At 38.4% G+C, this 25,222-nt stretch overlaps 1 protein-coding gene across 3 annotated transcripts in view; it reads left to right on the forward strand.

The window, feature by feature from the left end:
• The window catches only part of LOC126100135 (mucin-19), a 529,587-nt gene that overhangs the window by 478,162 nt on the left and 26,203 nt on the right, over nucleotides 1-25,222 (forward strand). For 2 of the 3 annotated variants that reach the window (XM_049910669.1, XM_049910671.1), the window contains 4 exons: nucleotides 142-334; nucleotides 462-608; nucleotides 6,354-6,406; nucleotides 6,539-6,628. In XM_049910669.1, the coding sequence (XP_049766626.1) occupies nucleotides 142-334; nucleotides 462-608; nucleotides 6,354-6,406; nucleotides 6,539-6,628 (483 nt within the window). The remainder of the gene's footprint in view (nucleotides 1-141; nucleotides 335-461; nucleotides 609-6,353; nucleotides 6,407-6,538; nucleotides 6,629-25,222) is intronic. The other variant, XM_049910670.1, reaches the window with a different exon arrangement.

Consider the following 25,222-nt stretch of genomic DNA (forward strand, 5'->3'; position numbering starts at 1 on the left):
TGTATTATGTCATTAGAGTTAAAGATAAAGTTGGCTTGTTGATTTAAGTGTCAGAAAAAGAACTAGGAGAATAGGTTTTGCAATAAGCAGAATGTAATGGTGGTAGCAAAATTCGGGCTCCATCCTTGTTGCATGTAAAAGTGGAGCCTGCCGGTTGTCTTGCAGCGGGAGAAGGGCAGCGCAAGTGTTCCTGTGGTAAATGGTGTCGACCAGAGCCCTCTCCAGTTGGCGTCGTCCTACAACTCCGTTAAGTGCATCATGGGTTCAGTTGCTCGCAGTGGCAGTGGTGCCCAGGAGGAACGTACAGTCTCCACTACCTCTGCTGCAACGAAAGGTCAGTAGCTTTGTAATTATGAATGTCTAGTGGTGTATTAGCTTGGACGTGACCTTAATAGTACATGGAGTTGTTTTAAAATGTGAGAAATTGCTGGTTTCTGACTCACTACTTTGTGTAAGTGCAGGAAATGACGCAGTGTTGAAACGATCAGTGGGGGCAGAAGCTGCGAAATCTGGTGTAGCAATACATAACAATTACCCAATGCAGATGCAACATTTAAGTGTCCTATCATTACCACCAAATACCTGGATTGCTACGTCTCTTGGATCAGGTAATATATTTATCACATTTGTAATTAAATTATTATTATTATTATTATTATTATTATTATTATATTATTTTGCTACTGATTTTAATGGATATTTGAGTTATTCTGTTGCTTTGACAGGAGGATAAGTCATCTGTGAGTAGTTGGAACTGAATTTTACTCTTACCACTGATGCAAGATTCCCTGTTCATATTCATTTGCTCTTTGTTATGTGTGGAGATCTTACCTGTATGCGAAGGATTTAGCTTCGATTGATATGACTGTTAATTTGGATTGTCGATACCTTAGCTGCTTCTTCTGAAATTGTTGAGAGTGACCATTTTTAACTCAGTGTTAACTATTATGATAACAAATGGTATTAAATGAGTAGTCACACTTACTATGGCAGGTGCAGCATGTGCTGGGTGATTGTAGGTGCTTTCATTATAGCTTGTAATTGTTAATACATTAGACTGTACATTAAAATTGAATGAGCTGTGATATGGTTTTGGAGTATATTAATTGAAAAGCTCTCATTAGTTTTTGGCAATTATCTTCATGCTGAGAAACATGTGTGACAACAATCAGAGATTTTTCAACAGAAACCAAATGAATTTCATGAAAGTAGTAACATGGATAAGAAACCACATGCAGATAATAAAACTGAGACTAGCAGAAAGTATTAATATATTCAGGGTGTTACACTGCAGAAGCTGACTCTTCAAATTTCATACTTTATTGGTAAAAATGGGCAGCTGAAGCCTGACAAATTTCCTGTAAAATTTGTTTGTAGTTCAAAATTTAAATCATTTGAGTTAAAGTGGAGTGGGGGATTTGTCATTCTTGAAAAATGTTACTTCAAAAGATCTAGGGTGATCTGACGCCTAATGACCAATACTTTTCCTGGAATAGTTGTTTTGACAGAGCCAGCTTTCAACACTGGGAAGGCAACAGTCGTGGTAAATTTGTGAAATATTCATTTGTAGTGAAAGGGTTGTGGTGTGGTATGGAACTGGGAATTACTGAGGCATATTTTTTCAAAACCAAGATCGACCAACCCACTGCTTCTACATTTGTGCAGTGAAGGGTACATGGTGGACAAGATTCATATTCCCATGTCCTTTTCCATTTGCAGATGTTACACAGGCAATACACTCTGCAAGCCCTAATTTCAGTTATTTAACTATTTTGATAATTGATGTGGGTCGAAGAAAAGTGGTGTGACAAAATTGAGTACTTTGAGGTATGTGCACCATATTGTAGTGGATGGACCACTTTGTTGGCAAAAGAGATGTAAGTGTATTCAGTGATTTGAACTGCTTTGTAGCAGTTATTTAAAGAGCAATTCATGTCACTAGATACAAATGTTTTGTAAATTGTTGTACTAAGGTGTTTTGATGCATTAGTCTTTCCCAGATTAGAAGCTGTTTTTGCATTCAAAGCATTAAAATAGAAAAATGGAAGGAGGCGAACATATTAAGAACAATGGAAATAATGACCAGAGGAAGTGAAAATGATGATACATACGCCAGGATATTCGGGAAAAACTTGGGAAATTTTCATCCAGCAAAAACGTGGGAACTTTACAGAATTCCGGGAATTTTTCATTGTTTTAGTTTTCAGTTAAAAATTCTAATTTTGATTGGTAAGAAGTGATACCGTAACAAAGAATTTTACATTAGCCCACTGCTGTTGAACAACGCTGCAGCAATGAAACGCAAACAAGATAATAAGACCAAAATAAAACTTTAGTTGCCAATAAAATGTGCCATTGCCATTTACAACAATGGAAAAACACACACACACCAAAATGTGACAATAGCTTTAAGATAGACTCTTCAGTATGTTGTAACAACAGACTGCTTTTGATGAGCATGATGTCACAACTGTTTACTTTTCAAGCAGGTCACAGGGAAGATATTGTGATTGCTAGTTTTAGAAGTGTTAATTCCAATGCAAATTTCTTTTTTGCAAGATCAATTGTTACATGTGAGAATGTCTGATGAATTTTTTAAATCAAGGAGCATTTGACCCACATAAAAAAATGTAACACATTGAGGACAAGCCACTTGAAAAATTTTGTGTCCAGAAGACCACCTATTTATGCTATTATTTAAAACTTTCGTGTCTTGTGTATCTTAAAGGGTAACACATGCTAAAACAGACCAGAAAGCTTGGGTTCCCTTGTAGCTACACCATTTGTTCATTAAACAATAAACTATTTCTATTTGTGTGTTCACACTACTTAACAGTGATGTTGCTACTAGCTGACTACATCACATGTCCTATGCTCTGAATATCTGCTGTCATTGGCTGGCGAGATGATGCGAGATAAGGAGAGGTATGATTGGCTGACAAAAGCGGATCACAATCTCGGTTTCAATGCTTCAGCAGCTACTGTGCAGTATTTGGTGGAATTCGTATTTACACTTCCATAGTACAAAAATACACAGTGTACATGTTGCTGCACGTGAAAGATCTTTCCAAAAACCCTTTCTAAGTAGAGTGCTTTGGCCGAAAGCTCAGTGTGTAACAAGTCTTTTCAGTGTGCCTGTCTACAACTCTTTACAGTGTGATTATCAATCTATCCTTGTAAAATTTTGTTGATATTCTAACATGGACTTCGTATTGTTAGATATGACTATATTTATTTGCAATGTAATATTATAGAAACCGCTGTCAGTTACAAACTGTCCATGTTTACTTCAACCATTTTGTTTACAACAGTCTTCTCTAGTATCATTGTCACTTCAAAATAATAATGATAGAGTAAATATAAAAGTGCCTTTCACAGGATGTCATTTAAAGGAAATTTGTGTCAGATAACCATAAATTTCAAATTATATTCACTGTCGGAGAAATTTAATAGTTATAAGATTAGAACATGCCTGGTATGTCATTTTTGCAGTATACAATCAAATGATAACTCTTAAAATGAACCATTGGTGCATTTTTGGACAAAATTTTGAATCATCATCATCATCCTGTCTTGAAAACTATTTTAACCTGATTCTATCAGCCAGTGTTACAAATTAGTCTGTTAATAGCAATCAGCTGATAATGTGTGTGGTGTTACAGCATGAAATGTCTTCACCAAACAGTATTGTACACTAGGGACAAACAGTATGAGGTGTGCCTTTTTAAACAAATTGGTCTTGTATTCAGGAGGCTGGAAGCTACTGATTAAAGTTCCCCATGGTTTTCATGAATTACTTCAGGCAAACAATGGAATGGTACCTACTGTAGGGCTATAGCCACCTACCTGTCACATTCTTAACAAACTAAATCTTATGTATGTAAATGTGTATGTATGACTTAAATATTTTCATTCTTAAACTGTAATACCCTGAAATGTCCAGTATCTTTGTAAAAGTGATCTGCAGATTACTACTACTACTACTACTACTACTACTACTACTACTACTGAGTTACTATACTTGCTATACTGATTTCTTTTTTAAATTCACTAAAAAGCAATTTATTTAGGAATCGTCAACTTCAATTCTTCTTCCTTGAGAATAAACATGTTAATGCAGGTAAGGCATGTATGAATTTGTAGATATGATTTCTAACCATACTCTTTCCCAGCATTATAACTTTTTTTCTTACATTCACACAATTTTTGTAATTTGCAGTGCAAGATAGGCAACTGAATTGAAATAACTCATCTGACACTGCTAAACACTCCACTTACAAGTAATGTTTGTTTAGTGCAATGTTAATTTGTTTTTCATTTTACTAATTAAAAAACTGAGTTTGTGCTAGATGTTCTACAGTCATACATTCATTTCTTGCAGCTTTTCTTTATTCACAACAAACATTGTGTCTTCTAGTGGCATGTGTTCTTGCTTGTTGGTAGCAGTTTCTCAGGAAAAGAATATGCTGAGAGTCAGTCTACTGTGGCAACTCCAGATGCTGGGTGTGTCTCTTAACTTGGTTCCTCTGCTCCCCTTTGTCAACCAATTACTATGGGAATTCACAAGTAACTGCTAATGCAGTCAATGTTGACCTTCCACTTTCTAGCTTTAATGAATAATATTGATCTTAAAAAAAATTGTTTTTGTCTGGAAGAATGTGTAATTTGAAAGCCATTGTTAGAGTTCTAAAATTGTTTAGTGATGCCTATCTGCCATATTGACCTAAATTTTACTGCTTAATTGTGTGTTTTCATACTGTCCAGAACACAGAATAATGCAACAGGGACAGAGCATAATAACCTTCAACAATACTTGCAGTACATGCATAATTCACATAACACAGGAATGTGTGGTGAACAAATATCTCGAATAACTGCAGCTACCTCTTGATCGACAATGATGTTGTGACAATCCGAACAACAGTTTCACAACCTTCTAATATAAAATATTTGTGTGACTGACATCAGAGGAACTCAGAGTTACGAAGATGTAACACATGTCCCTAAGATTCAAGAGTAAAATGGGCGTATCTGAGGGCAACGGGACAAGTGAAAAGCCCCCAACCCCACTCTGTAGTTAGCAACATTTGACTCGACAATGTCATGCGTTAATCTCACTGTAATTCTAGGACATTTACTATGTTGGTTAGTGAATGATTCAGTTCAAATAAAATTTCAGAGCATTTTATCACCACATTCTTTTTATGCACCTAAGAAAAAATGAGATAAGCGATTTGGTTTTTGTAATGTGAAGGGTCTGCAACTGCAGTATTCTGCAAGAATTACAGAGGGTAAATTACGTAAGAAGTGGATATGTATTTGCAGCTAAGTTTTTGTTCAAGCTATTTACTTAAAAAATACAAAAGGACAGCAAGAAAGTTGAGATAGTGATTTGTCAAGATTCAGCATATGTTGAACATCAGCCATGGCTCAGAATTTGCAGTCAGCTATAAAGCTATTAAAATACTGCAGAATTTTTGCCTGTTAAGTACATCAGTTGATACGACACACACTCAGGAATGTTTGGACATTCAAAAACCAGATTTCAGTCATTTTGAAGTGGGAGAAGACTTTGGACCACATAGTAACAAAGGAGGAGATGTTAGTCGGTCCCTATTAACCAGATTAAGCTGTGGAAACATTCCTTTGTGGCTACAGTAAAGGGGTTCAAGCCAAACTGCATCAGGAAAGTTTGATACCACTGCTGACACAGTATTCCTGAAAGTCAGGAAGTGAATAAACAGTTACTGTGATATCTGAAACACAAAATGAAGATGAAAGAGAGAGAACCTTTCAAAAGGCACAAGTTTCCAGGAAGCTCCTCTCAGGCAAGTGCTAAAACAATTAAGTGCATTAAAGTTGTGGTTTTGAACTGTTGGGCTTTTGGTATCCTGAGCTAGCTCTGAGATTTCCACCTTTATGGGCTGGTAAAAGGAGTGAGTGAGTGAAGCAGTTTTTGTTGGATGACTGGGTTGTGGAGGCAGGACAAGAACAGGTGTGCACAATGCCACAAAGTTTCTTCCAGCACAGTTTTAGGAAGCTTGTTATTTGCGATGATACGGTCTCAGTAGAAAGTTTGAAGTGCTGTAATACATTCGTTGGCCACAGTGTGTTGATCTGCAATGGAACTATCTTTCTATGACCCTTTCCACTGCTGAAATCTGACAGATCATTCCACATAATTGAAATATTACATTACTTATTGGTAGCTTTAAGCACACCTATAAGTAACAACCATCTAAAATATGGTCCTGAAAATAAAGGAACTTGTACTCAACAGAGTTGTTGATTACTACTGCTTGTGATTATGTAAGACAGGTGTTTAACAATGCCAATATTTACGTTTGTTTCAGAGCAAGTGGGGCGAGTGTTCCAGGGCAGTAAGGATTTCCCTTCAGATATAAAGGTGTGTTAAGTAGTTGAAAATAATTTTAATTCTTCTGTTTCAAGTAAAGGTTTTGAGTGAAGAATGGAAACGTTTCCACAACATTCACGAGTTAAATGTATATTTAGTGATAACTTGTCCCTTTATGTGCAGGCTAAATCTCTTGATGAGAATGGTAATGCAGTGAATCGACTGGAGTCTGGACAAAGCAATGAACGGAAGAGCAAAACTCGAAGAACTAAGGTAATTTATCATAAAAACATTACAGTGTTTTAAAATGTGGTTTATCCATAGTACTTTCTGCTAGGAATTATTACCTATAGTTATCTAATCCTCTGGTGGATGTTAACGATGATGTGATACAAACATAACAGAAACACACATGGCTATACAAGTACACACACACACACACATTACATTAATTTACTTGCCATAGGTTCATTTTTTCAGAGTACAATCAAAACTGAGTTTGATAGAAAGCTGCAAAATGTGCATTTTTATGACAAGCACTAATATTTTGCAAGAATTCTAGAATTTGAAGGACACACACACACGCACACACACAGACAGAGAGAGGATTTTTACTTAACCATTGTACTGCTCTGGCTGTGTTACTGCATAGTGGTGCTACTGTCCCTGGGTGCCGTGGACACGTTTATGTGCGCCTTTGATCCTTCAGTCAGGTACTCTAGACATGTATATGACTGCATCTTGCTGCTACCTTTGTGCTGCCTACATATTAACACAGTCAGCTGCTTGGACCTCTGTGTGCCGTGGATGCATTAATGTGTGAGACATTTACCGGCTAAGAAGCCATGTTTCCGCCCTGAGTGCTAAGCAGCTTTCTGTCGTTTTGCCTGTGTGGATTTGCTGCTGTGATGTTACTGTTTTCATCTTCATTTTTTACTGCATAAATGGCATGCTGTTGTGATTGTACAGAGGAAAAAAGCATGAAGATGGTGATGGGCAATTATACTTTACTTCGTGTCACAGGATGAAAGTAGCGTACCAGAAAACTCCACATAAATACTGCTGCAATAATGTTCCTGGAGACTAGTTGCAAGCTAATATCATTACACATAGCTGTAATGTTTGTAAATAAGAAGAGACCTCAGTGGAAACAGAAATAATTAAAACATTTAGTTACTTCATGATTACATCTCCTGACACAACACGAAAAAGGTTTTGCTAAATGTTTGCAATGCCTTTAAAAGGAGTAATTCTTTCCATCGAAAAAATTGTAATTACATCTATATCTCGTCGATACACAAAGTTGAGTAATAATAATACAACAATATAGGTACTTCTTCGAGTGCTATAATTTGCAAAAAGCTTTGTTACGATGTCTTGAACAATTTATGAAATACAGTATAACCACGCTTTTACGTTCCCGGAATTGTCGTTTTCGCGCTGTTTGACATTTTTTATCGATCCCGTCAAATTTCCTGTGCCCACAACATTAATTTGCCCCTGATTTTTCGTCAACATATAATTTTCCTGCAATTTACGCGTTACGAAAAATGTTTGTGGAGCAAATATGATGTTGGCATGATGTACGCCATCCAGTATTGTTTAGAAATTTTAAGTGGTTAAGTTTCTTGACACCAGGGCACTCTATTCATTTATGTATGTATATGTTGTGTTGTTACACAAACAAACAATGAGTGATAGTTTGCGTGTGTGTCTGGCTTTCTACATAACTGATCAGGCACAGTACCTGATAACCTCAAAAAGACGACTACTTTGCAAGAGATGCAGAATAACACATATTCAAACACCATACAAAATACATATTTGCACTTGACAATGAGAAAAAAATTCTCGAAATGCATGGTGCTAAGCATGAAAAAATACGTAATTAGTGCAGTATTTCATTACGCGCACACGTCTGCTTGTGTCTGTATATGTGCAGATGGGTGTGTGTGTGTGTGTGTGTGTGTGTGTGTGTGTGTGTGTGTGTGTGTGTGTGTGTGTAGCACTATCAGCAGTTACACCATGTGGCTCGGTTCAGAGGTCGGAGAGTTCGGTGCGCGTCAATATTGGTCTACGCGCTCTCGTATACCTGTCCCTTTTTCCCCCTAAGGTAAGTCTTTCCGCTCCCGGGATTAGAATGACTCCTTACCCTCTCCCTTAAAACCCACATTCTTTCGTCTTTCCCTCTCCTTCCCTCTTTCCCTCTCCTTCCCTCTTTCCTGATAAAGCAACCTTGGGTTGCGAAAGCTTGATATTTGTGTGTGTGTTCGTGTATTTTTATTGTCTATCCACCAGCGCTTTCCCGTTTGGTAAGTCACAGCATCTTTTTTTTATATATATTTTTCCCATATTGCGTTTTTACCTGTGCAAAAATTTTTATATATTGTTCAGTGCTCCACTTCATTGCATGCAGCAGTGCTCTACCTCACTGTATGCAGCTCAATAATTAAGACAAATAACGAAAAGGGACTTAGCCATTTATCGAGTGAAGATCTCTTATTGGAAGACGTGAAACAATAAAATTTTTCGCCAAGTAGTTTTCTTAAAATTGGATGATACATATGTCATGAGAGGTCCACAGGTCTACTCAACCTTGTTGCCATCTATTCATGAACGAAATCAACAAATGGGAGATTGGAATGTTAATAGTGTGGTTCCCGATGGCTGCTGATGTATTAAGAGTTGTATCACTGGTATATCAATCCTGTCTTTCAGTTTTGACAGTTAAGATTACATGTACAGTATGTGATCAAAAGAATCCGGACACCTGGCTGAAAATGACTTAAAAGTTCGTGGTGTCGTCCATCAGTAATACTTGAATTCAATATGGTGTTGGCCCACCCTTAGCCTTGATGACAGCTTCCACTCTCTCAGGCATATGTTCAATTGGGTGCTGGCAGGTTTCTTGAGGCATGGCACAAAGTCGGCATTCGAAAGGATGGATTCAGGTCAGGACTCTGTGCAGGCCAGTCCGTTATAGGGATGTTACTGTCATGTAACCATACCGCCACAGCCTGTGCATTATGAACAGGTGCTCGATTGTGTTGAAATATGCGATCGCCATTCCCGAATTGCTCAACAATGGGAAGCAAGAAGGTGCTTAAAACATCAATGTAGGCGTGTGCAGTAATAGTGCCACGCGAAACAATGAGGGGTGCAAGGCCCCTCCATGAAAAACATGACCACACCATAACACCACCACCTCCGAATTTTACTGTTGGCACTAAACGTGCTGGCAGATGACGTTCACCGGGCATTTGCCATACCCACACCCTGCCACCGGATCGCCACATTGTGTGTACCGTTATTCTTCACTCCACACAACTTTTTTCCACTGTTCAATCGTCTAATGTTAATACTCCTTACGCCAAGTGAGGCATTGTTTGACATCTACCGGTGTGATGTGTGGCTTATGAGCAGCCGCTCGACCATGAAATCAAAGTTTTCTCACCTCCTATCTACCTGTCGTAGTACTTGCAGTGGATCCTGATGCAATGTGGAATTCCTGTGTGATGGTCTGGATAGATGTCTGCCTATTACACATTATGACCCTCTTCAACTGTCGGTGGTCTCTGTCAGTTGACAGACAAGGTCGGCCTGTACGCTTTTGTGCTGTACGTGTCCCTTAAAGTTTCCACTTCACTATCCCATCTGAAACGATGGACCTAGGGAGGAGTTTGGAAAAATCGTGTACAGACGTGTGACATAAGTGACTCCCAATCACCTGACCACGTTCAAAGTCCGTGAGTTCCGCAGAGCACTCCATTCTGCTCTCACAATGTCTAATGACTACTGAGGTTGATGTGGAGTACCTACCTGGCAGTAGATGGCAGGACAATGCACCAAGTATGAAAAACGTATGTTTTGGGGTGTCCGGATACTTTTGATCACATAGTGTAGGTCATCAGATTTATGAAAGAACACTCCTTAGGTTACTGAGGTGCATACAAGTGACACCTTGCTTTTCTTATAGTCTTCTAAAATTCTACTAAAAACTCCAGTGATAGTGTACTACTTAAAAGGGAACCTCTCCATCGTACCCCCCTCAGATTTAGTTTAAGTTGGCACAGTGGATAGGCCTTGAAAAACTGAACACACATCAATCGAGAAAACAGGAAGAAGTTGTGTGGAACTATTAAAAAAAAATAAGCAAAATATACAAACAGTAGTCCGTGCGAAGATAGGCAACATCAAGGATGATCTGAGCTCAGGAGCGCTGTGGTCCCGTGGTTAACGTGAGCAGCTGTGGAACGAGAGGTCCTTGGCTCAGGTCTTCCTTTGAGCGTAAAATTTTATTTTTTGTCTTCAGACAATTATCATAGTTCAGGCACTCACACATAATCAACTTCGCTCTCCAAAATTGCAGGACATGTTCAGATTTTCTTGGACATATGCAGGATTTGACAGTCTACACACGGAAAAATTTGAAAATGTTAAAAACATATGTTTTGACAGAGCACAGGGAAAAGTGTGCGGCTGTGAAACTGTTGGATTCATTTGTTGCAGTTTATGTGACACACTTTTATGTTTTCATCACTTTTTTGGGAGTAATTTCACATCCACAAGAAAACCTAAATTGGGCGATGTAGAAGAATCTTTTTACCCATTCGCCAAGTGTACAAGTTTGGTGGGTCGACAACATATTCCTGTCATGTGACGCACATGCCCTCACCAGTGTTGTACAGAATATATCAGACGTGTTTTCCTGTGGAGGAATCGGTTGACCTACGACCTTGCGAGTAAATGTTTTCGGTGCCCATTGAAGAGGCACATCCTTTCCTCTCCTAATCGCACGGTTTTGCGGTGCGGTCGCAAAACACAAGACACTAAACTTATTACAGTGAACAGAGACGTCAATGAACGAATGGACAGATCATAACTTTACGAAAATAAAGAAAGTAAACTTAACACTCGAGGGAAGACTTGAACCAAGGACGTCTCATTCCGCAGCTGCTCACGCTAACCACGGGACCACGGGGCACCTATGCTTTCATTATCCTTGATGTTGCCTATCTTGCACATGGACTACTCAGTTTGTATATTTTGCTTATTTTTACATAGTTCCACACAACTTCTTCCTGTTTTCTCGATTGATCTGTGTTCAGTTTTTCAAGGCCTATCCACTGTGCCAACTTATAACTAAATCTGAGGGGGGATGCGATGGGGAGGTTCCCTTGTTAGGTGTAAAACAATATTGCCGTACCTTTGTGTTTGTTTATGCAGGGATTCATTTCTAAATGAGTTTCATTGTGAAAAACTTAACCAGTTAGAGTAACTGTGTTTACTTTGTATCGGCAATAGCGAAACCCAGAACAGCAGAAAAAAATCACCACGTTCAGTGCTCCAGGAATATCCAGCACAGGAGAGCCTGACCTTATGGTAAATCCAGTACCCAGAGGACAGTCGAAGTCTCGCAGTACAGGTAGCAGTATAGGGTGACGACATAGCCACACTCAGCAGAAAATGCAGCAAGTTCGTAGAAGTCATAGTCAACCAAGTGCCAGCAAAAGCAAGCATAATTGTCTAAAAAAACCTGCTGGAGCATACCTTCATCACCTAGTGAGAGGAAGGAGTTGAATCAAACACTAATTTTTGTGTGGGAGAAGGGTTTGTTAATACATAGTGAGAGGGAGAAGGAAGGGGGCGGGGCCCCACATATTAAAACACGGCAGACTCTATGTCTAAAGACACATGCAGTAAGAAAAAAGGAAGGTAAAAAACCTTTTTTAAAGGTATTGACTTCTAATTTTGTTTTACATCAGCAAGACAATGCTTTAGGCAATTTTACTAATTATAGCTGGATGAAGAAAACAGAATGACAGCTAGTTGTTTTAACAGCAGCTGCCATAGCATTAATGAGCCATAGGAAGACCAAACAGGAATTCCAGGTTGGAACACCAACAAAATGAAGAAAGCATAGATGGCTACTCATAGTAAAGATGACAGGTCGAGTTGCAGATAGACACAATGAAAAGTGTGTTACACATATTGCTTTCCGCCAAAGCATTCTTCAGAAAAGAAACGCCCCCCCCCCCTCCACACACACACACACACACACACACACACACACACACACACACACACACACACACTTACACTTACACTTACACTTGCACAAGCGGGCACACCTCGTGCAGACATGACCTCTTCAATTATAGAGTGGGATGTCTGTGGACTCATTGCAGGTGGTACGAACAGGCAATCTTCTGTAGTACTTTTGAGCACAGTTTTCCGAAAAATGTTCTTAGACAGCTAGCTCACATGCAGTTGAAATATTTAGACCTTTTGGTTACAAACGGGCCTGAACTTATCCATGGTTTCAGTATAGAGACAGGAGTTAGTGATTATGATGGTTACTTATGTTAATAAAGCCATCAAAAAGACCAGTGAAGGATTTTTGGTAGAAAGTGCATAGATGATGATGATGATGATGATGATGATGATGATGATACCATACCACTTGGGCAATGAATGGTCATCATTTAATTACAATATGATGGACATAGAGGAATTACAGGCAGAGTTTGAACCCTTTGTGAATGGTGGTGCTCTGTAGAAGTATTTGCCAAGGATGTGGATTAAGGGTGGAAAACATCCACTGTGGTTTCATAACAAAATACGGGAAATGCTGAGGAAGTCGAGACTGTTGTACTGTTGGATCAGTAAATAGCGCAAAAATTCATGCGTCCGTAAAAAGATAAATGCATGAAGCATACAACTACCACCATTGCCAGGTCTGGATGGAATATTGATAAAGTTTTGCAGTGTGTATGCTACAGTGTTGGCTCCCCTACTTAGCTTACATTTACCAAGAATCTCTCATCCAGTGCAAAGTTTCAAGCGACTGGAAAAAGAACAAGTGACGCTTGTGTATAATAAAGAGGAATGGACCCGCAAAATTCCAGACTGATATCCTTAGCATCAGTTTCCTGCAGAATTCAACATATTCTCAGTTGGTAATAATAATTTTCCTGAGAAAGAAAATCTTGTCCACAAATCGGTAAAATTTTAGAAGTTATTGCTCATGCGAAACTTGGCGTACCATTTCTTGTCCTGTATCCTGCAAACCTTCAACTGTGTGAGGCAGATTCTGCATTGCTAGATTTCCAGAAAGATTTTGGCACAGCGTTAGACTGCAGACTGTTAATTATAGTACAAACATATGAAATAAGTTCCCAGATATGTCGTGGCTCAAAGACATCTTACGTAATAGAATCCAGTACATTGTCCTCGATGGCGAGTGTTTATTGGAGACAAGGGATTGTCAGTAGAGCCACAGGAAGTGTGGTAGGACCACTATTATTTTGGATACATATAAATGATCTGATGGACAGGGTGAGCACCAATCTGTGGCTTGTTGACGCTGTGTTGTACAGGAGGGTTGTGTTAGATTGATTGCATGAGTGTACAAGATGACTTAGACAAAATTTATAGTAGGTGTGATGAATGGCAGCTTGCCCTTAAATGTAGAAAATGTAAGTTAATGCGAATGAGTAGGAATGTTCAGATACAGCGTTCATTACATCTCTCATGATAGTCATGTTCATCAAATATCTGCATGTAACGTAAAGCAATATGAAATGGAACAAATATGTAGGGACAATAGTAGGGAAGAAAAATGGTTTATTTGGAGGAGATTAGGAAAGGGGGCTCATCTGTAAAGGAGATTGCATATAGAACACTAGTGTGACCGATTCGTGCGTGTTAAGGATCCTCCATCAGAATGGGAATCCCTGGAAAGATGACGACATTCTTTTGAGGAATACTGTTGAGATAATTTTGCGAACTGCCATTGGAAACTGACTTCCAGAATGATTCTATTGCTTCCAGCACAAATTTCTTGTAAGGATCACAAAGGTAAGAGAAACTAAGGCTTTTCTGGACTTACATAGACAATTGTTTTTGTATCACTCTGTTTGTGATTGGAACACAAAAGGAAATGACTAGTAGTGGTACAAGACACACCCTGCTGTGCACCACACGGTGGGTTCCAGAGTATGTACGCAGATGTAGAAAACTGGAAACAGAAGTGTAATTGAAGACTGATGGGAGGAAAAAGAGAAGAAAATGTAGTCGCACGGATTGTTGATGAACAAGGACCTAATGAAAATAACATTTAATTCCCCCAAACATCACTATAGTGAGGAGTTGGTCAAACAGAAATGAAGTTGTGAAGGGTGATGAGATGTGAGGACAGATTGGAGGAAACATCCTCATTTATAGAATTTAGGGGCCCTTTTTTGGTGGCAGGATCCAAATAACCCTGCAGTATTGCACACACATGGATATCTTTATCATGCTGTAGACCATACTCAGATCTACTGCTACTTAATGCTAAAGACAATTTGAAAGCTGGCAATCCCCCATGTGGCAAAACTGTAGCATGTGAAATTTCTTGGCAGTAAGGAATTTTAGCCTTAGTTGGTTTTGACTTGGCCCAAGTCGGGCACAAACTGCCCTGTGAAAAAGGAAACGTGGTGAGTGACAGTGTGTTTGGATCCTCACTAATAACTTGATATGAGTCAATAATAATAATAAATAATAATAATAATAAACCCCGTGGAGGCCCGGGAAAAGAATAGGCCTCCGGTATGTTCTGCCAGTCGTAAAAGGCGACGAAAAGAACAAACCGCTAATAGGGCTAACGCCCCTTTTAGTGTGATTAGTTGGTTCAGGACAGAACTAAAGAAGCCTCGGACAAGCGCCGTCATGGTCGGGGACGACGCTTGAGCCCTATGCCCGCCCACAATGATAACGACACTGCTAACCAACTGGAAAATGATTCAAATCCAAATAGAGGTGTTTTGCAGGATATGCTTCCTGCAACCACTCTAGAAGGAAAACAAAGACAGAGGATGAGATGGTCAGATGAAGTTAACCGGCACCTCAAGTTCTGTTATTACCAAGCAACAAACTTAGGAACCAACACAACTGGATACAGATCACAAGTATACACAACATTTATTACCAGATACCCAGAATTAAAATTTTTAACAGAACGGCGACTAGCTGATCAGATCCGTGTAATAATCAAAAATAACAGGATACCCCAGTCAGAATTAGAAAACATCAAACAACAAGTACAACAAATACTGGAACAAAATAATGTGCAATGAGAAGAAGAAGAAAATACAGTAATGGGCTCAAACATCCCAGAGCAAACAAACAAAGAACAACACGCATAAATTAAACAGTCAGAGGAAAACGAAATCTTAAGGCAGCCACCAGAACAAGCACAAATAGAACACGAAGTGACACACATGTTAGATATAGAAGAGAAATTTCAGTTGACATATATAGAATACAAAGACACAAATACAGACATTCGACCATTCTTGCATAGACCACCAAATAACCCACAAGTCGAAACAACAACAACAACAACAACAACAAAAACTATCAATACAGTCATACACAACAAAATAAATGAAAATACAGCTATGGAAGAGTTAAAACTACTGGTTTATATAGGAGCACTCACTACACTAAATATACACACTAGGCAGAGATCAGAACCAACCAACACACAGAAGAAACCCACAAAACCAGCATGCAACACAGGCTACAGATCAGAATAGAAAAACTGAGAAAATACATCGGACAGCTAACACAATTTATAAGAAATGAAATGTCAGAAAAAAAACGAGAAAGGTTAGGTAAAATCTCACAACAAGAAGCGATAGACCAATTAGATGAAAAGAAGCAGAAATTACAAGCATTGGCCAAACGACTTAGAAGATACAAAAAAGTGAAAATAGAAGGAAACAAAACCAAACATTCAACACAAACCAAAAGAAATTTTACTAGACAATAGATAACACACACATTAAAATAGACAATCCACCAAACTAAGACATGTAACACTTCTGGAGCAACATATGGTCAAACCTGGTACAACATAACAGGCATGCACAGTGGATACAAGCAGAAACAGATACATACAAGATGATACCACAAATGCCTGAAGTGATAATTTTGCAACATGAAGTCACCCAAGCAATTAATTCTACTCACAATTGGAAAGCCCCTGGAAAAGATAAAACAGCAAATTTCTGGCTAAAGAAGTTCACCTCAACACATTCAAATCTGACTAAATTATTTAAGTTACATTGCAGACCCATACACATTCCCTGATACACTTACACAAAGAATAACTTATCTGAAACCTAAAGATCAAGCAGACACAGCAAACCCAGCTAAATATCGGCCCATAACATGCCTACCAACAATATACAAAATATTAACTTCAGTCATTACACAGAAATTAATGACACATGCAACACAGAACAAAATTATAAATGAAGAACAAAAAGGCTGTTGCAAAGGAACACGAGGATGTAAAGAGCAACTGATAATAGATGCAGAGGTGACATATCAAGCTAAAACTAAACAAAGGTCGCTACACTATGCATACATTGATTACCAAAAAGCTTTTGATAGTGTACCCCACTCATGGTTACTACAAATATTGGAAATATACAAAGTAGATCCTAAATTGATACAGTTCCTAAACATAGTAATGAAAAATGGGAAAATCACACTTAATATCCAAACAAATTCAAATAATATCACATCACAGCCAATACAGATGAAGTGTGGAGTATACCAAGGAGACTCATGAAGTCCTTTCTGGTTCTGCCTTGCTCTGAACCCACTATCCAACATGCTAAATAATACAAATTATGGATACAATATTAATGGAACATACCCACATTTGCTATACATGGATGATCTAAAACTACTGGCAGCAACAAATCAACAACTCAACCAATTACTAAAGATAACAAAAGTATTCAGCAATGATATGAATATGGCTTTTGGAACAGACAAATGTAAGAAAAATAGCATAGTTAAGGGAAAACACACTAAACAAGAAGATTACAGATTGTATAACCACAGCGACTGCATAGAAGCAATGGAAAAAACAGATGCCTATAAATATTGGATACAGACAAAAAATAGGAATAGATAATACAAATATTAAAGAAGAACTAAAAGAAAAATATAGACAAAGACTAACAAAAATACTGCAAACAGAATTGACAGCAAGAAACAAGACAAAAGCTATAAATACTTATGCTATACCAATATTGACCTACTCATTTGGAGTAGTGAAATGGAGTAACACAGACCTAGAAGCACTCGATACACTTACACGTTCACAATGCCACAAATATAGAATACATCACATACATTCACCAACAGAAAGATTCACATTAAGCAGAAAGGAAGGAGGAAGGGGATTCATCGACATAAAAAACCTACGTTATGGACAGGTAGACAATTTAAGAAAATTCTTTCTAGAACGAGCAGAAACTATCAAAATACACAAAGCAATCACTCATATAAATACATCGGCTACACCACTGCAATTTCATAACCACTTCTACAGCCCTTTAGATCACATAACATCAACAGATACAAGAAAGTAAATTGGAAAATGAAAACACTACATGGCAAGCACCCGTATCATCTAACACAGCCACACATCGATCAAGACACATCCAACACATGGCTAAGAAAAGGCAATATATACAGTGAGACGGAAGGATTCATGATTGCAATACAGGATCAAACAATAAACACCAGATATTACAGCAAGCATATTATTAAAGATCCCAACACCACAACAGATAAATGCAGACTTTGCAAACAACAAATAGAAACAGTAGATCACATCACAAGCGAATGTACAATACTAGCAAATACAGAATACCCCAGAAGACATGACAATGTAGCAAAAATAATACATCAACAGCTTGCCTTACAACATAAGCTTATAAAAGAATATGTTCCCACATACAAGTATGCACCACAAAATGTACTGGAGAATGATGAATACAAATGATACTGGAACAGAACCATTATAACAGATAAAACAACACCACATAACAAACCTGACATCATACTCACCAATAAAAAGAAGAAATTAACACAACTAATCGAAATATCCATACCAAATACAACAAATATACAAAAGAAAACAGGAGAAAAAATTGAAAAATACATCCAACTGGCTGAGGAAGTCAAGGACATGTGGCATCAGGATAAAGTTGACATTATACCAAATTATACTATCAACTACAGGAGTCATACCACACAGTATCCACCAGTACATCAATGCAATATAGCTGCATCCAAACTTATATATACAACTACAGAAATCCGTAATTATTGATACATGTTCAATCACCCAAAAGTTCCTAAATGCAATATAACATATACCGTACAGTTAAAAGGAAGTCACGCTTGATCAAGGTCCGCGTCACTTTCCATTTTTGACCAGACATAACGTCTGAGGAAAGAAAGAAAGAAAGAATAATAATAATAATAATGTCCTCAAACTGTGTCCAGGAAGAACCTGGTCTCGGGGTGTATTTGTTACTCTGCAAGAAATACACACAGTGTGTCCTAGGAGGAATGGCTGATATTTAAGAGATGCGAGAAGAAAGATTGTTCGAAGCAAAAAGTCTAGTAATCAAGGGCTCTAAAATGCATAGCTTGAGAGCTGTGAGCACTTGATCTCCAATACTGCGAAACAAGTCTCTTCTACTGCAAGGGCTCTGCTTCCATATTTTACAAGATGATAGTATGGACCAAAAAAGAAAAAATGTCCAAAAAAATGGGCTATGAAGTTCATACCTGTAACCAGTTGTTCATCTTTGCTAATGTGGAACACCTCTTCAGGTATGCATTAGTCAGTGTTACTAAAATTTTTTGCCTTTGAATTAGTTGCAGAATGCCTCTACTCTGCAACTAATGTTGACTTGTGATGACTCTGTATTGATTCCCAGTGCCGTCACACTATTGTGTGTTAAGTGTTCTGGTGTGTAAAGGTGAAGCAGCTATGGCTAATGTTGATAATTGGTTACTTTGACAGTGAAAGGTTGTTAGGAGGCTGTCAAGGGGTTTTGGGAGAGTTTGTGTTATAGGGCTCAGAAGCATGTTCTGTGGGATAGTGTAAAGAGAGAACTCATCAATGAAAACAGGAAGCTTTCGGGAGGGGGGGGGGGATGGGTGTAGATTTAAGATGCTCAAGAATGTTGTCTTTCATTAAGAATAGGAAACTCTGATGCATTGAAGTTGGTGATATATCTGAGCTCGGATGTGTTCAGTTGACACTTTGAAATGTGCTACAAAAGGACAGACAGGATGGTTATTTGTGTGTGTTTTTGGTGGTTAAGAAGCTTGGGAATAAGTGTGTGGATTCTTAAGAAATTCTATGTAAACTGAAACTTCCTGGCAGATTAAAACTGTGTGCCCGACCGAGACTCGAACTCGGGACCTTTGCCTTTCGCGGGCAAGTGCTCTACCATCTGAGCTACCCAAGCACGACTCACGCCCGCTCCTCACAGCTTTACTTCTGCCAGTATCTCGTCTCGTACCTTCCAAACTTTCCAGAAGCTCTCCTGCGAACCTTGCAGAACTAGCACTCCTGAAAGAAAGGGTACTGCGGAGACATGGCTTAGCCACAGCTGGAAACATCCCCCAGGCTGTGGCTAAGCCTTTAACTTTTGTTAATGGATCATTCTGTGTCAAATGTTCTTATTTAGAACGTGCTTGCAGCTTGACAATCTTCAATTTTGGTGATTCTTATAATGTCTGTACCTGAGAGACCTACATGAAGTTCTGAAAAGTTCACCTGTAGCTTGGTTGAGGTATTGGAGCCATTTTTGTAAAGACCACTTTTTTGGAGACTAAAGAGTCTCGAAGAAATTTTAAAGTTCGGTATGTCACTGTTCCTAATCTAAAAGAGGTAGCCCCTTGCTTCTGGACATAGTTGTAAAACTTTTTTGTGCTCAACACACAAATGATGCAAGTAAAGTTCAGAAATCAATGCTTTTGGCATAATCTCAGTTCAAAGTGGGCAACAAATCGTGTTGCAACAAATTTAATCCACAGATTACAAGTCATAAGTATTGGGGAAAGGGAACTATGTACTTGGTCTTTTGTCAAACTGTTGTCAATGGGGCTGATAGGTATGTCACAAATCAGAGCCCAGCTTGTGTGTTTAATTACTGTGCTACCATCCTATAAATTGGCTAAAAATGTGAATGTACTAAATTACAGCAGTGTTTAAAGTCACACATCTCAAAATAGACGCCACATTACGTTCATTAACCACCAGTCAATAGAGGAAATTTCTTTTTAACAGAAATACTTATTTCCATTTTCGTCTATGGTGGCTATGCCACTACTACCAACTGCATTGACTAGCAACCCCATTACTAAGGGGCAATGCCCTATAGTCAGGCAAGGTCAGCCACAGGTGGGTTTCTTTACTACAGGTTCCCAAGCCTGAATGTGGGTGTCTAGCAGGTTCCCAAGCCTTGTTTGGGTCTCTTTATGGTTTCCAAACCATGATGCAGAATTCTTCAGTTGATGAATGCTTTAAATTTGTTGCTGTCTTCCAAAACTATTACTTCTGGCAAACTATATTCCTGCCCCATCATTCATGGAGCTGGAAGTGGAACGGCTGCAATTATCTGTTGTTTTGGAATCCAGCATATGTCTCGTCAACAGGCCAATGAAACAGTTGAGCATTTCCATGAGGATGCAGTAAATTAATGAAGGCATCTTTTCCTTCATATGAAATGTTACAGATACTTCCTATCCACCATTCTTCATCATAAATACAAGCAACATAATGGTTCAGTATAATGGGAACATGTTTAGAAGTAACTTTAGCATTTTGGTCAGCGTTTGCAGGATAATGTTTCATTAGATACGCTACGAATCTGAAGTTGCTTTTCATCGATTGGCACAAAATTGTGACGCTCTCTTGTCACAAGCAAGGTTACATCCAGCCTCAAAATGTTTTTCTTCATTGATTTTTCATCTTCAATAATTTCTTTTTTGATACAAATAAATTCAGTGTCATGCAGATTGCTTTGCGATATTCAGATAGGTGAGTTGACATTGAGATTTGGTTTTCAATTGGACGCTGAAGGATAGCACTTCCTGCTAAATGCTTAACTGCGCCCCCAATTCCATCACATGGTGATTTCCCAGGGCTTGTTCTGGAAAAAAGAAAGAAAGAAACATTCCGCAGTAATGCCAAAATCTTTTTGATGATGTCCGCAGCTCGTGGTCGTGCGGTAGCATTATCGCTTCCCGCACCTGGGTTCGATTCCGGCGGGGTCAGGGATTTTCTCTGCCTCGTGATGACTGGGTCTTGTGTGATGTCCTTAGGTTAGTTAGGTTTAAGTAGTTCTAAGTTCTAGGGGACTGATGACCATAGATGTTAAGTCCCATAGTCCTCAGAGCCATTTGAACCATTTTTTTTATGATGGCAGAGATTTAGAAAGTTCTTAAAATATTTGTACGAGGTAGCAGAACCATCACTAAAATAATGAATATGCTTAATGTCTGTGAAAATGCATTTCAGGGATATGATCAAGTAAGTTAAGAACACATGCACTGCAACTGTATCATGTTAGGCAATCACTAATTATACAGTAGCTGATGCTTTTTTATTTCATTATCATTGTAGTAAATGACAAATAGATGTAACATAAGTGGGCTATTTTCCCAATGAAATCCTCGAACTGCATCTTAGATAGTAAAAGAATAATTTATAATTTTCAGCAAAATCCATTAATTTAATCAATTCTCTTGATTTGTAGCTGTCTTTAGTCAATTGCAACTTCTTGCTATGATGCTTTGCAATATAGTGGTGAGTAGAAAGGGCCAAATGGTTTCACGTGTATCTCATATCAGTGTGAATCCATTATTTAAACTAAATTGGATCTTCAGGATCAGTATCTGCAAAAACACTTTCCAAATATTCCTTTAGAGCTTATGTTGCTGGACTATTTCACAGTTGTGAAGCATGCAGCCTCTTTCTCGAAATTACAGTTTTACGTAGCAAAATCTTGTAGCGTTTCTTAATTGGACTGTGCACGAACATTAGTTTCACATTCTGATGATGTATTATGTGCACACTGAATGTGAATCAGCTGCACCTAGTCTCACACTTCTTTGACCTTAATTCACAAAATTTGGAGAATCCAATTTCCGGTCCATTTTTATTACAGTAAACAAACTTTTAAGATGCTCAGTAACAAGTACTTGTGTTTTTGAACATTTCCTCCATATAGTCGAACAGGAATATAGTCCTTATTATCTGGACAAATCTGGCTGAGTTCTTCCTTTTGCCTTCATAACGTTTTTCCCCACATTTACCTGTGGGCTGTGCCAATATTCCCTGTTCAGCTTTTAACTTTCTAGCCCTTCTTACCATTCTTTCTGCAACACACAATTCTTCTGTAGTTTTTTCTGATAGACTAGCTTTGGGGAACTAAGGTCAAAATTTGAATTTCCTCATTATGGTTTGAAGTATGTAATTTTTCTTTCAATAGTTGGATCAGCTGACTGTAACCTAAACAAGTCAAGCATCGCTTGCTTTATGTATAGTGGCTCCAGTTCACTGGGATCAAATCCTCCAACTGCTGCAATTTTCTTAATTGCACCTTCAGTGTGATGTATTTTTTGCTTTATGTGGCCTTTGGTTTCCCTTGCACTAATTCGTTGAAATTTTAACGGTGATATTTCAACAGCTGTTAGGCTTGCATTCAAATTATGGGAAATATTAGTCTCATCATCAACTGACTGAAGCATAACACCCATCTGCGAATGTTTTATTATATCAAATTCTTTTCTACAGGATGGGCCATTTTCTAGCCTGGTTTAATATCAGATATGGTTTTGAACTGAGATAATGCTGTATTTAAGATACAGCTGTAGCAGTGGCTATAAAGCTTACTGCACATTACATGTTATATTGTTAGTGTACTGTAGTAAAATTATTGCATTTCAACCACTGGTTAATGGGAAATATACTTCAACTGTGAGTTAAATTTTTGATAATTTTTTGTACTTAATCCAAAATAATTCCATTTGTATTTAAAATATGCTATTTTTCTACGCCCCCCTCCCTTCTCTCTCTCTCTCTCTCTCTCTCTCTCTCTCTCTCTCTCTCTCTCTCTCCCCCCCCCTCCCTCCTGTGTGTGTGGGGGGGGGAGGGGGGGGTGTTAAACTTCTTGAGACTTTGAATACTGTACTTGAGATTTAAAGAAAAACTCAATTTTTCAAAAGCAGCTACTTAAATTTGAGATGGCTAAAACTTAGTGAATACATGCTATGCATGCTTAATCTTCAACTCATCTGGTAGCATCCTGCATTTTTTGCTGCATATTATTCTTTATTGATGTGTACCTTGTCCATCTGTAGAAGTTCCTCGGTCCTGTTTATGGCAGAATTAATTCTCATATAGCACTTTCACAATACCAATGTTGCTATCATTAAAATCAGTAACTGCATCACAGACCCCCCCCATTTTAGTGTCCCAGCAGAAACAATTTTAGGAATGTGAGTCCATATGAGACTGTTGGAAGACTGTTTTGGTTTGCGGGTCTGCCAATGTAGATATTTAAACACTTCAGGATATGCCATGCCTCTGTAAGTGGGCCTTTGAATTCAATGACTGCTGCTGGGATGAAATGTTTGTGGCAGTATGATATGTTCAGTTGAGTACTGGGTCTTGGAATAGTAGCACCACGAATCTAGGCTGTGATGTATCAGTTTGTCATCTGTGATTTGTTATCAAATGCTTTGCCATATCATCAAACACTTTGTGGAAGAATCTAATACTGAATACCTCATTCTGAACAAAGCAGTGTTACATGTAATGACCATCCTACGGTATTGTTGTAGTCCATAAATAAGTTTGTCGACTTACTCCTTATGGTTTCACCTTCAGAAAAATTTGTTTTAAAAAATCACTTTAAACTTCCTTGGATTGGTACCTATGCTATTCTGGATGTGACCAACATGAAGATTTGTAATCTTTCCACTGTAAGGCTCAAGTGGCTACTACAGTATTCTGTGCTTCTTAATTCCAGTCAACTAAGGACTTGGGTGTAACAAATGCCCTTTCATTTGTGGATCAAATTTTCATTCAAAATGATGTTTGTTAAAATCTTTGCTTAAATCTTTGCTTTTCTGGAGAAAAATGTTGGCCCTCCTATAAATACAAAATATTTATTAAAAGCTACAGTGCTGCCAATAGAAAGAGGCAATTCTTCCTTTGTGATACTGCAATCCACAGTCTACTATACAAAAAATGACTTCCTTTGATCTTGACGTAAAGCATGTAAAATTTTTAACACTTGGAAACACCTGCAAGGGGTGTTCAGTAAATACTCAAACATATGTTTTCTAGGCCAGTTTTGGTTTAAAAAATGCAGAATGTGTTGTGGGACAGTGTGGAAATTCCCTCTTCAGTCTCCATAGTTTGATGAAATTCAGATAGGTGGGGGCACTATATGTAGCCTTCAAAATGTTGTCAGTAACAGATGTGCTTTCCAAGCACTGCAGATATTCATAGGCACTTGCAGAATATCTGTGGTGACCTGTCTGTGAACAAATATTTGGGGAGTCATTGGGTATGGCATCTTACAATCATTGAAGCATAGTTGCACAAGTTTGTTGGCCAGCTGGTCACAGCTGTTCTAACTTCTGCAATGTTGGAATGTGCCGATGCTCTCATTAGAGATGGTAGACTGATCATGATCTAACATCTTACTGTACAACTGGATCTCTCTGGTTTTAGTGCTGCAACAGTTGTGCACCAGTTCGGATACTCAAAGGTATGTGCTCATTGGGTCGCTTGCCGATTAATAGAAGACCATAAAGAGCAATGAAGGATCGCCTGTTCAGAATTACTTGCGTTGTTACAAGGCTAATTGTGACAATGTTTTGTTGAACATTGTCACAGGAAACAAAATGATAATCCATGGTGTGTGTCACACCACCTCTCCTCCCAGAGAAAAAGTTCAGAGTTGCACTCTCAGCTGGTAAAAT

The sequence above is a fragment of the Schistocerca cancellata genome, chromosome 9 (genome assembly GCF_023864275.1).
Source record: "Schistocerca cancellata isolate TAMUIC-IGC-003103 chromosome 9, iqSchCanc2.1, whole genome shotgun sequence".
NCBI classification, from domain to species: Eukaryota; Metazoa; Arthropoda; class Insecta; order Orthoptera; family Acrididae; genus Schistocerca; species Schistocerca cancellata.